At 44.3% G+C, this 12,539-nt stretch overlaps 1 protein-coding gene across 1 annotated transcript in view; it reads right to left on the minus strand.

Moving 5' to 3' along the window:
* Nucleotides 1–12,241, minus strand: part of SEMA5B (sema domain, seven thrombospondin repeats (type 1 and type 1-like), transmembrane domain (TM) and short cytoplasmic domain, (semaphorin) 5B) — a gene marked incomplete at its 5' end in the record, with an annotated part of 37,288 nt that extends 25,047 nt beyond the window's left edge. Inside the window, 5 exons of the mRNA XM_009081639.1 lie at nt 106–331; nt 1,351–1,498; nt 2,990–3,133; nt 6,207–6,388; nt 12,124–12,241. Coding sequence (XP_009079887.1) covers nt 106–331; nt 1,351–1,498; nt 2,990–3,133; nt 6,207–6,388; nt 12,124–12,241 — 818 coding nt within the window. The remainder of the gene's footprint in view (nt 1–105; nt 332–1,350; nt 1,499–2,989; nt 3,134–6,206; nt 6,389–12,123) is intronic.
* Nucleotides 12,242–12,539: the final 298 nt, after the last annotated feature.

Raw genomic sequence — 12,539 nt, forward strand, 5'->3', positions numbered from 1 at the left:
AAGACTACTGCAGACACAGCCGTGCCCCTGTTGTTCTGAGAAGATTGCCCTTCCACCACCAAACCTAGGCCTGCCCTATGGTCCCTCAGAGCTGGCAGGACGTACAGTCAGTATCACACACTGCTGAGCCATCGTTGGGGCAGAATCGACTCTCAGTTTTCTTCCTCCCAAACTGCAGCTCGTGGGGGTCTGACAGCTGGGCACGGCACGTGTAGCGGAAGCGCTGCTCCTGCCGGGCACCGTTCTGGGTGATGTTCACAGGCATCCAGGGGGTCCAGGGTGTGTTCCTGCGCACCTCTGGGCAGCTCTCTGGGTTGCAGGTCTTATATTCCTGCCAAGAAGGAAAATCAGTCTCTCCTTACTTATTGAACAGCAGCAGCCTAACTGGCAGAGATTTATTTACACTTCAGAAAATAAGGGGGTACCCTCTGGATCTAAAACAATCCCCATTCACCTTATCTGACCTCACAGGCACAAGTCAATGCTGGGCACAGCACAAAATGTGGTGTCTATGGAGGCAGTGGTGGTGCATAGCTTCAGGTGGACCTCAGGGGTAAACTATGCTTGCTATTTTTATGTCTCCCTCAGGTTTGTGTTTCTTTGCTGACTAAAATTCCTGTGGGGCTTCAACAGCTTGGTACATTATGGGCAGGAGAATAATTCAGGCAATAGATTATAATAACAGCAAACAAGTTTTCTGCTGTGACCCTGAGATGCTGCTCTCAGGTCAGCCTAGAGGAGCCTCATGAGGACAAAGTGTCAGTAAGGTTTATTCCTTGAAAAGTTTATTATTTTATTTTAAATATGGGTTTATATTATCTCCTTTTCACAGCTATTTTTGTTTGGTTAACTTTTTGAACTCTTTAATGAGGGTTATGAACTGTTTGCCATCCTTGGTGTAGAGCATCCATGGAGTACAGACAACGTTCTGGCTCGTTGGGGATGGGGTTTTTTGGGGTTTTTATAATTCTGACCACTAGTGGGAGGAATTCCAGTGACAAACATTGCATTTTGTTTTATAAATAAATCAGCCTTTCTGGCAGAGGGAAGGAAATGTAGTACTTCAGGACTTCATGATTGGAGAGTAAATGCCAAACAGCATGATATCAACAACGTGATATCTAAGCCTACAGAAGCCTAATGAAGTCCTTTGTACACCAGTCTGTCCCTAAATCTCCTAACTCTTTGCTTCCATGTTCATTTCAGCATCCTCTCCAGCAAAACCTGAGGACAGCATTTTCTTCTAGCTTGAGAAATAAAACCAAGATTGAGAGAGGAGCTAAATACCAAGTTCATAGATGCTAGATGTCAATAGGTGCCCTTTATGCAATGTCAATAAACAATACATACCACAGCACAGCCTGGACATGTGTTCCCATTCTCACAGGACCTCTGCCTTGAATGAATCCCTCCACCACAATTCACGCTACATTTATTCCAAGGTCCCCACGAAGACCAAAAAATTGGTAATGGACATGGACTGTTCTCATTACAGAATCTGAAAGAAAAAATTGCACTGCTCAAAAAATATCCACATCAGCACATCCAAGGGACAAAATGGTGCAGGATGCAAGACTGCACACTGCATTTGGGTGTAAGTGATGCATGCACAGAGAGCCAGCAGAGGCTGACACAACCATCAGATTAGCAATATTCCTGTTCACGGGGAGAAGCATAGCCTTTGTACTGAGTGGGAGTGGTTAATCAGGCTGAGCTCAGTGAGGAAATTGGAGTAAATGGTCAAGATCAGGTTTTTAAAGTGCTGCAGTCTCAAAACTTTTCTGCACTGAATGCACAGAAGAGCTGATAAGCTGAAGCCCAAATGTCACACAGAGATGGAGTGGACAGTAAATACTCTAAATGGGATGACTAGTGGGAGGACAACTCAACAGTAATCAGTCACTAATGGCAGGTGCTAAACACCTGACTGTTCTCTTCACACAATCAGGTTTTTACTGCTGCATGGACTCTAAGAAACTAGTGTTTGCAACTGGAGCTGAACAAGATGCTATATGCATCTAAAAGCAGGCCCTAAATGAATGCTATTTCATGTTCCCTTTTCAAAGCTTTTATTTTGTTCAGCTTTTTTTTGAATCAATATTGTCCTCAAACCAAACCACACAGGACTGCAGTTGACTCACATGTAGTCTTTAAAACTCAAAAAGGACCACTGTCAATTGCCACAAATCAAACCAAACATTAAAATGTCCTGAAACAAGGAACTTAAATGAATTGTTCTTTGCATTCTGAGAAATGCAGAGTCACATGTCTTAGTGATCACTCAAGGGACAAGCATCAGCCTACTGCCAAGTAGAGGTGGCCTTCAATGAAATGTGAGACCTGGAAACCAAGTTTGGATGCCTTGAATCAAGGGGCCAAGCTTGAAGAAGAGTTATAGTGCAGATGGCTCTACAAGTTCAAGAAGTACTGTTTTTTAGTAATTTTGCATGAAATTTGCTTAATTTAGAGGTGAAAAATATGTTTACCTGATGCCATGCCCTGCAAAACACTCAAGCCTGAATCTGCAAGATAAGCTATATTTTGCTTTGAACTTCTTATGATGCATCAGCACAAGAAATCGGGACTTGGGAATGGTGCGGCTGGCAATGAAAGCTGCACATACTCAACTGCTACTTCGGTGACAGATCAGAATGGTGAAACTGTATCTGCAAACTGCGCTGCCAACAGCAGGCACAGCTTCTCCTTTCAATGAGGAGGTCAGCCCTCTGTTGGAGGGACAGGAACACTTACAGTTCTTATAGGTCCTGCTTGAGAGTGAAAGCAGCTATGAAGTCTCTGATGCTCTCAGGCTCACTGAAAGACAGTGGCCAGGCCTGGAAGCAACCTCATCCCTCACAGGTTCTGGAACTCCTTCTGCTTTGTGCATTCAGAGAAACAGCCTTAATCTGCTTCACATAAGAACCACCACTTCCAGCTGCCAAGATTATAACCACAGAAATGAACACATGGCATTGTGGACAACTCTTACCGTTCTTCCCTGCTCTGTCCAACGCAGACCCTGCCCCCATACCGTGGGGCAGGATTGCTGCAGGATCGCTGGCGGACCTGAAAGCCAATCCCACAGGAAGTGCTGCATGGGGCCCAGGAAGACCAGGGTGTCCAAGCGCCGTTTCTAACAAAGAGGGTGAGAGAAAGCAGAATATAGGGGTCACCTCATGGTCTGCCCACATCATGCCATGCTTTACAGCAAAACACATAAGGCATTGATGGGAGAAGTGTTGAGTTCATGGGAGAAGGGATTATTTGTTTCACCCAGACTTTATATCAGCAGAGATTTAGAAAAGGGAGTTTCAAAAGTGCTTAGCACTGGCCTAACTTTTCTCCCCTTGAAGTCTCTAAGGATTAGAAAGGAAGAGAATGAAGCCAATGCTGCTATTGGAAACGTCTCCTAGGATTTTCTGAGCACCAGTGTGGTTAGTACAACTTTCACTGACTATTCCCCCATCATCTCCCCCATGTCTCAGAACCCTCCTCTTCTGAGCCAATGGCTGATCCCAAAGTTGTATCTCCTGAGCTCGTCTGCACAAAGAGTGCAGGTTTTGAGGATCATGAATGCCAGTTGTGCCAAAGGATGTAAAAAATCTACTCTTTGCTAATTCAGTAGGTACTGATGCTTTAAATCTCTTACAGCAATACCACTGCCAGCTTCCATGGTTTTATCACAAACCTGATAATATTTTGTGTTTTCCTAAAGCCTTCAGCATTGAATCCTATTAAGTGGAAATCTCAAATTTCATTAAAAACAACAATAATTGCTTCTAGCTTTCATGGCCGCCTGCAGACGTCACTGTAGTGTGACCTTAAATCTGTAGAAACCAGAGGCAATTAAGAGCTCAGAGGCAGGATCGAGTTTCATGGTTTAATGAGTGATCACATCTCTGCTGAACAGTGGTAACACGGCCTGAAGCAAATGTGATGTAAAACCCCTTAGTTCACACCTCAGTGGCAGAGATGTTGGCAAAGGCTCTGAGCACGTGCAGGCAGCCAGTTCCTGTGACACTGCTGCCGTGTGGTGACTCAAACGTGTGCTTACACAGAAGCAAACATTTTCATCTTTAAAATCTTGCATCTATTAAAGCTCACCTTCCTCTGATTTGGCAACACTACTGAACCTTGGAGCAGGAGAGGAAAAACTGTATCTCATCTCTTCCGTGTTGCAGGTTTCATTTCATATGGATCCAGTGGTAACACTTTGTCTTACAGAATTGCCTAATTTTGACACTTCATTGCCTTAAGCAAAAAAAAAATATCTTTTTTTGGGGGATGTTTTTGACAAAAAAAACCCCTTTTTAAAAAGTCTAGTCAAAAAGCAACTCAGGTGCTCTCTGGTTCTTGAAAGCAAAGCTTGAAAACAGATGTTAATTTTCAAAGCATTTACTGAACTAATAACACTGTTGGCAAGAAATATTTTCTGGCATTGCACCAATCAGGGCAGAGGATGAAAGTTAAAACACACATTGCCCTTCACACTTTTTCTATTTGTTATCAACTCTTGCCTGTTCTTGGCAGCTTTATTTCAGAACCCTGTTAGATGTTTCTTCCCTCCTCCTCTTGTTCTCTTATCCCTCTCCCTCCTTCCACCACAAACAAGGTCAAAGAACAAGAAACTCACTTATATAAAAATTCTACTATTCCATATTATTCTGCCATGTTTTAACCCCCCTACTACCTCCTCACTCCTTAAGCCAAAAGAAAGATTGTATGTAAAATCATGAAAAGAAAAAAAATCAAATGGAAGGTCACTGTTATTGCCACAAAAAGGGCAAGTAATTTCTACTAAAAATTCCTCAAAAAAACAACAGTTCACAGCATCTATTTGTGTTTCAGGATTTTTAACAGAAATAAAGACACCTTCCACTTTCAGATCTCCAGCCTTCTCATAGAACTCATCTTTAAACATCCTGCTCCCTCTTTGCAGAAAGAAATCTCAATGCCATATGAAGTCAATTAAAGGAAATTTGAGGGCTGAGGCGGATGTAGGATGACCAGATGTCCCTATTTTTCAAACCATGCTGTTTTCCTGTGTCTTAAGATTGAATAATCTGTTTTTCATCCCCTTCTTAGAAGCTGTTCCTGCCTCTTTTGCCATCAGAGTAGTGCTGAGAAACCCATCCCACTGGCATGTTTTCCATTTGCCACTGACATAAAAAGTCTGCCTGAGGAAGGCTCTGCTCAGCCCACAGTGGCAGCACAGGGGCAGGAATGACTGCACACCTTTTGAGCAGCACAGCCCACAACTGGAAGGAGAGATGCCAATTAAAACATGAGTATTGCTGAATTTTTGGTGCTAAGACCAGCACTGATCTCCAGGGCTGAATTAAAAGACAGCTGTCCTTAACCAAAGGGATGTTTATGGAGAAGATAAAGTAGATAAAAACTGTATTGACCCAATATTAACCAAAATACTGGCTATCCCCACCCTGGTTAAATGGTGCTTACATTATTGCATCGTCTTTCCTTGAGTCATGACATGATGTAGTCTGAGGGTGGTGGGGTAACACGGACAAAAAACACCACGGCTATGTTTGGGAAGACATTTAACTTCCATGCTGCTCAAGCATGAGCCTCAGGCTTCCCTGGAAAGGCAGCACTGGCATAAGCTGAGCTGGATGTGCAGTTTCAGCGCTGTCCCCGGCAGGCATGGCTCCTGAGCACTGCTCACTGCCAGATGATGATGTGTTGCTCTCACCTGGCCAGCGTGCTGCAGACAGTTCACAGACTCGCAGAACAAGGCAAACAAGCCTTGCCTGGAGCTAGGCTAGGCCCTGTCTTTACAAGCATTGCTCTGAAGAAGTCCTGCTTGCTTTTGGTAATGGAGCCTTGGAATCCAAACTCGGAAAAATTGTGAGGTTATTGATTTTGTTTTAGCCTACTGCTGTTCAGCTGGCTAACAACTGCCTCTGCTTTACTCACCTCCTCCTGATGGGTCACTACTCACTGTACAGCTGAGGGAAACTGAGGCATAGTGTAAAAAATTTGGGGTGCTCATCTTCCAAGAGCCCTGGCTGAAGGCCCTTCTCAGAACCCTTGGGTACCTTTGTTTTACAGTGACTTCAAGCTGGACCTCACATACCTCACTTTGGCTAGATACGACAGCATGGTCACAGAAACAGAAGGAAGGAGCTAGATTGTGGGCAGGCACAACTCTTGTTCCTTTCCTAAAAAGCACAAAGATGCTGAGGTACCTTGAACAATTTGCGACCTCAATCCTGGCCCCTTCACAGCCACGACCTCCACAGCGAGGACGAGGGCTGTCACACGAACGTGACCTACACATACAGGAGCCTGTGCTGTCCCCATCCGAGTGCTCACACAGTTGCCATGGGGACCAAGGCCCCAATCTTCCATTTGTTGTCAGGTTTTTCACCTAATTTTAAGAGGAAAAAAAAAGTCATTAATAGCAAGTTTACATTTCTGAAGACAGGCCGACAATAGAAATGCCAAACAAAGCTGCCTGGGGGGATTAGGATGCAGCTTAGATGGGAGCTGTCTGTGCTTGTGAGCAGGATTCAAAACAGAGGGTTGTTTTCAGACAATGCAGCATCAATATTTACCCTCCAAATTCCACGGCACATACCTAACATGTGCACACAGGCACTGAGCAGACCCAGCAGAACCACACTGGGAACAAGCATCCATCTGCCACACCACTAAACCACCACACTCCCCGTCCCACACTGCACAGCTTCAGCCTTTCCAGCACAACAGCCACTGCTGATTGTCCCCACTCCACTATGCTCCAGCCTCTGCAGTGCTTCCTGCAGAGTATTTTCCGAGCTAGCACTTGTATAACCATAGTGACCAGCTGAGACTGGGGCTTTGCTGAGTTTGGCCCTGTCCAAACACACAGTAAGAACTGGCTCCCTTTCTAAACAGAATCCTAAATGGCTAAGTTGTGTGAAGGACAGAAAGTGAAGGAGATGGTGGTGACTAGCATTAATGCTGAGGATCACATAGCGATCTAGAGAGCAGGAATTCATCTCAAGACAATTCATTGACCAGACCATGATGCTATCTGTTTCCTCTGTCCTTTGCTTCATGCCTGTGCAGCCCTGAACAGACTAATGAAGAAGTTAAAATAGTGTAGTCCTGGCAGATCAAGAGCGTGAGAAACAGAACTATTTCAGCTCATGACTGACAAAGACCTTCCAGGAGACACGGTGTCAGAGCTTATTCCCCTGTGCCTTGTTTTAACCAGTGCTGCTAGGTGAGCCCTAAGCTGGGGGCTGGGGCAGCAAGCTGCTGGGGCCCTCGCGCCCAGGGCTGGCTGGAGAGGTTGTGTGCTGCCTGCTTCTCCCTCCACTTCTGGCCACCACTGCCTTAGTGTGCCCACTCCACCATTACTGCAAAATCCAGCAAGCCAGGATCATGTCTGGAAACCTGTGGCTCATCCCTGCTGGTGTGACCTATGGGTGATGGGATGTCCAGCAGCTCTGGTAAAACCACTGTCAAAGACAACACTGGATTTGGGCTCGGTGTGGTACACAACAAAGGGTGAGGAAAGGAAGAGGCTGGGACCCTGGCAAACAGCCCTGGCCCCAAATCTGAGTCAGCTACTGCTGACAAACCCCACTGTGCCATAAGCTCTGCTGCCAGCAGGAACAGTCCCCTGGGCTGCCCCAGAGAGGGAATCATTCCTCCTGCTTTACAAACAAGCAAACCAAAGCACAGTGATCCCTGCTCTGGAGCCACACAGGAGCCAACCACAGCCACAGGAGTAGTGCTTTCCAATGCTCATCCTCTGAAACACACTGCTCTGTGATTATTCTCCAAGTCTGGCACTATGTTAAACACTCAGAAGGTACCTCTGGTGGGTTGTGATCTTCCCCTCTCACTCATCTACAGCAGCATCAAAAATATTCGGCAGTGGCATGGAAGTAATTTAGATCTGCTACTGCACTCGTCAGGCTGCAGTCAGGGGGTTTCAGGCATCTGCTGTAAACCACTGTTTGCAATAGATTATCATGTTGGTGTAAAACTTTGTTCTGGGCTGCAGGTTACAAGGCAAGATGCCCAGGGAAGACAACACTGAATGTTGTTGTTGTCGAATTTGCTGTTTTAAACATTGTTTAAAAATCTATACAGTCGAGTTGCTAAAAGTCGGGGGGGGGGGGGAAGAACTACTTTGAGACATTTAATACTAGATTTTTATTTCCTTTTTCCTCCTGCTTTACAAAAGTCACAATCCAAGTAATGGATCATTTCTATTCATTTTTGAGCCAGAAAGCCTTGCTGATTCCAGCAGGGAGTTCTGTTCAGAAATCAATGGTATGATATGGCCCGTGGCTTCAATTAAAAGAAAAAAAAAAAGCTGACAAATAATTATTGGCTCATAAATGACACTGGGAAACAACCCAAAAATTAAACAAATAAGCAGCCATAACAAAAATACTGAGATTTCTAAACACATCACTTTGTGAGTGTGGGAAGTTTTTATACTTAAAAAATTACATATGGATTATCATTCCATCTTTAAATTCATAAAAATATCTTCAAAAGAGCAAACTTGGGAAGTGGGATAAAAACCCCTAGGCACTGATCTTTTTCAGGAATACCTTTACAAGACAAATCCTTTGTGGCCAACACAGTGCCCATCAGACAGAGAGGACATCTTTAAAAACACACGTGATCAAATGTCCTTCTCTCACCTGACATTATCTCCAATTCCAGAATTCTTGTCTTTTATAAACTGCCATGCTCACACCAAAGGCATTGCCCTTTCCTTTCTTCCATGTACAATCTAACAGGTCAAGTGCAGGATCTAAAAATTCAGACTGACCATTCCTACCCCCTGCTAGCAGGATATTTTCTGTGTTGATTCTGATATTACAAGTAAGACTAGAAGCAATTAATCTATTCTTTATCTTAGGATTCAGATATCAACTGCTTATAACTTTGCCAAGCTTTAATTATTTCAGTTGGAAGCTTCCATGTTTTCTGTTTGATAAAAGCTGAAAGTTCTTGCAAAGCTTCAGTCAAACTACTTCAACCATTTATAAAATCAAATCGACAGAAAAAGAATGCCCATTAGTACTAACCTTTTCCTTGAAGAAACAAGCTAGTGTTTAGAGCAAAGAACTGAACTTTATGTCCTTGTAACACCTTTCTGCAATTCCCATGAAAAGCCACTCAGAACTGTCCAGGGTATAAAATCCTTGGGACATGGCAGGGAAAATTCTTGGTTTTCAGAGATTCACAGATTATGTCCCTGGCACCCAAAGTCTTCTCTGTACACTGGGCAAGCTTCAGTGTGAGCCAGAGCAGGATTACCCTGGGCACTGCAGCTCTGAGTGGCTGAGCCCATGTGAATTGTCAGCAGGGAGCAAGTCTGCCAGACACCCAAAAAAGGAGTGGGGAGATGCACTGCTTAGCAAGAAAATGGGGTAGCATGGAGCAGATACAAGATGACAGAGACAGGGGTTTGCTGGACACACAGGGTGGGGCTGGGATGAAAACCTGCAAAGAAGAACATTGTTTGGCTCAGGATAAGGATGACTGTACACTTTATTGGAATACTCAATTCTTGACTTGCCAATCACCCTCAACAGTGACACCATGAGCTTGGAGCTTGTTAGTCAGCTCTAAAATTCCCTTCCTGCTGGTGGCTCATGTTGGCATCAGTAAGATACTACAAAGTAGGATGTGGGGTTTTTTCACTTTTTCTAAAATCAAAATGCACCTCACTCCCTTCTCCCAAGGCTAAAAAGGAAAAACATACAATTGAGTGTTCAGGACTCCCTGGTACAACATATGCATATACATGGGAAAGAACAGCAGTGCAATTTGTGGAATTTGTGTCCCATCATTTGTTAATGTTAAAATGGTTGACATTTCAACCTTAGTAATGAACCTTCAGGAGATTCTAGGTGTTACCTGATAGTAACATATATTAACCATTGCCCAAGATATTATGTTAACACTGCATGATTAATCCCCTGGAGATTGGGAATCTGTGGCACAACGCAGTGCTGTACAAAGATGTTCACACTAGCTCTGAACAAGCCTGTTTGCACAAGAGCAGCAGTCAAGTCGTGTTAGTGTTGTGGTTGACTCACACAAATGCCTGGCCCATGTAGGATATAATTCAATAATATGCCAGTTCTGGCTTTAAAAGTTTCTGCATGCCAGTCCCTCAGCTGTGCCAGGACATCTGTTTATGGGCTAGGCTGCAGAAGAGCTCACTGACATTATCTGGGTTAGGAAAAGTTTATTTGGGAGGGGTGCTCTTAATCTACACCATTTCACACTTGACTGTGATCTCACATACAGCTGTACCAGCACAGCTGAGTGCCTGGTGCTCAGCCCAGAAACGTGGGGTGAGAAAAGCCAGGACATAAGACAGTAACTCATCCAGCTAAACTCCCAGACAGGTCTTTTCCAGGAGTGAAATTTGGCATTGGGTCACTGCATTCTCCTCCCTTTCCAGTGGTCATCTGCACATGCTGTCCTAGACCCTTGCCTCTGTTGACCATGACCTTTATTTAACCTGCACTGCATACAAGGAAATGCTTGGATATTGCTGATGTGGGTGCTTAGATGAGCCATCCCACTCCAAGCCAGTGGTGAATTCATTCCAGTGAAAGGCAGAGGTGAAAGAAAAAGAAAACACTTGCATGTGGATTTTAAATAGTTTGGCAGCCTGTCAGTGGAAGAGCACAAGGCTGATCTATGTAACAGAATGAGAGCATCTACACAGAAAATAATCTGCAATGGAAATGTTAAAACAAATGTAAAACTAGCACCCCAAGAACAGTCAAAGCTCCTGAATATTCTGTGCGGTGTTTTTATGACCTTGAAACAATGATCTGGGGTAGCCTGTTCCCTAGTGTGCACCACAGCAGACATGTTCAAACTAGAGGATTAACACCTCACACACCTATCAACAGACACAGGCATTAAGCAGGATGAGATAACAGCATGGGCAATCAAGAAGCAGTGCATCCAGTTCAACACAGGAGGGTTATAAACACACAAGCCTCTGAATCCAGTAGTGAAAAACTTAAGCCTGCCAAGCTGAGGATGGATTGAAGTAATGACTAATATTTCCTGGGAAAATATCTGAGGAGTAAGGAAGATAAGGGAAATAAACATCCCAGCACATCCAGACAGAAATAGTGTACAGAAGATATAACCTATCCAGTCCTCCTTCTCTACCAACCAGACTTAGCAGTATTAACATGCTAATTGACGTTCGATAATAATGATGAACATTAATGAGAATTTCTCCCCCACCCTCCATTTATTTTACAAGACTGGTTTTCCTCCCCTGCCACCTTGCAGGTACAGTTCAAGCAGCGCCAGACAGCTTCTGGGGATCACAGCCAGGAACTGGATATTGCTGTCAGAGAAGGGTGGGAAGAGAGCTGGAGAACCAACTTGAATTGATTCAAGCAGAGACACTTTTTTTTTCTCTACATATCTCATGGAGACCAGGGCAAGGAATGAAGGTCATCTCCTTGCAAGATTTGGTCTTGGTCTGCTGAAGTGAGATTAGAACCCAACAGGGTCTTTCTCATACCTCCCCTCTTGGTTACACTCTCCCCTTCCCTTGATTTCTCTAGTACATACTGTACCTTTTGTTCCCTGAGCAAACCATCTATGCAATAATTTCTCTGCTGCTGCCTAGATGGCTCTTCCTACCAGTACAATACCTTTTTACTAGTGCTGTTTCCTGGGCCGAGTTCAGGGACCCAAGAGGAAAATTAACCAAATGCTGCCCAAGAGCACTCTAGTCAAATATTCTGATTTCCCCAACCGGCAGGGAAGCCAAGAAAATAGTGGAGACAGTGGAGCAGCCCTGAGAAAGTTCAAGTTTCAGCTGGGACGTACGTGGCTCTCAGCAGTAACACAACAGCATGATCCAGTCTTTTTCACTCTAGGCATGAGAATGATCCCTCTTTTGGTGCGAACAAATACATTTAGGGTGTCTGTGTTCTAAAGAAGAGGCTGTGCACAGGTTGTGTGTACCACTGGGCTTTCCATGCTTTCACAACAGTCAGTACTCTTCAGGCTGCCACACACTCCCTTTCCCACTCCCTTCTACTCATACAGACACACATACACACATCAGTATGTATAAATATTTCCACTCCTTCCACTTACTGGGCACTCAGTAATATTTTGAGTCCACAGGCTCATGTTGGAGCTGTCCTCAATGGTGGTGCATCGCTTCTGCTTGCTATCCCAGCCACAATAAGGGTCTCTGGCTCCTAGGCATTCCCTGCATGTGCAAAGACAAAAGATTAAAGCCTTTTAAGACTGTCTAGCTCTAAAGACATGTATTCAAGTATAGTGCTTGTATATGACAGCTGTCAACCACACCGAGGCTCAGCAGAAGAAACAATTTCTTCCAAGCAGAGGTTTACCTGCTAGGAAGGGTAAAACGCTGAATAGAAGGGTGATAGGACACAAAGCAAATATTACTCATAGAAGCTGTCGATTAAAAATCAGTTCACTCCTCTCCAAGGCCTAGGGAAAAATACAAATTTTAAGAACACTTGTCATTGAGATATCTTTGC

The sequence above is a fragment of the Acanthisitta chloris genome, unplaced genomic scaffold, assembly GCF_000695815.1.
Source record: "Acanthisitta chloris isolate BGI_N310 unplaced genomic scaffold, ASM69581v1 scaffold18319, whole genome shotgun sequence".
NCBI lineage: Eukaryota > Metazoa > Chordata > Aves > Passeriformes > Acanthisittidae > Acanthisitta > Acanthisitta chloris.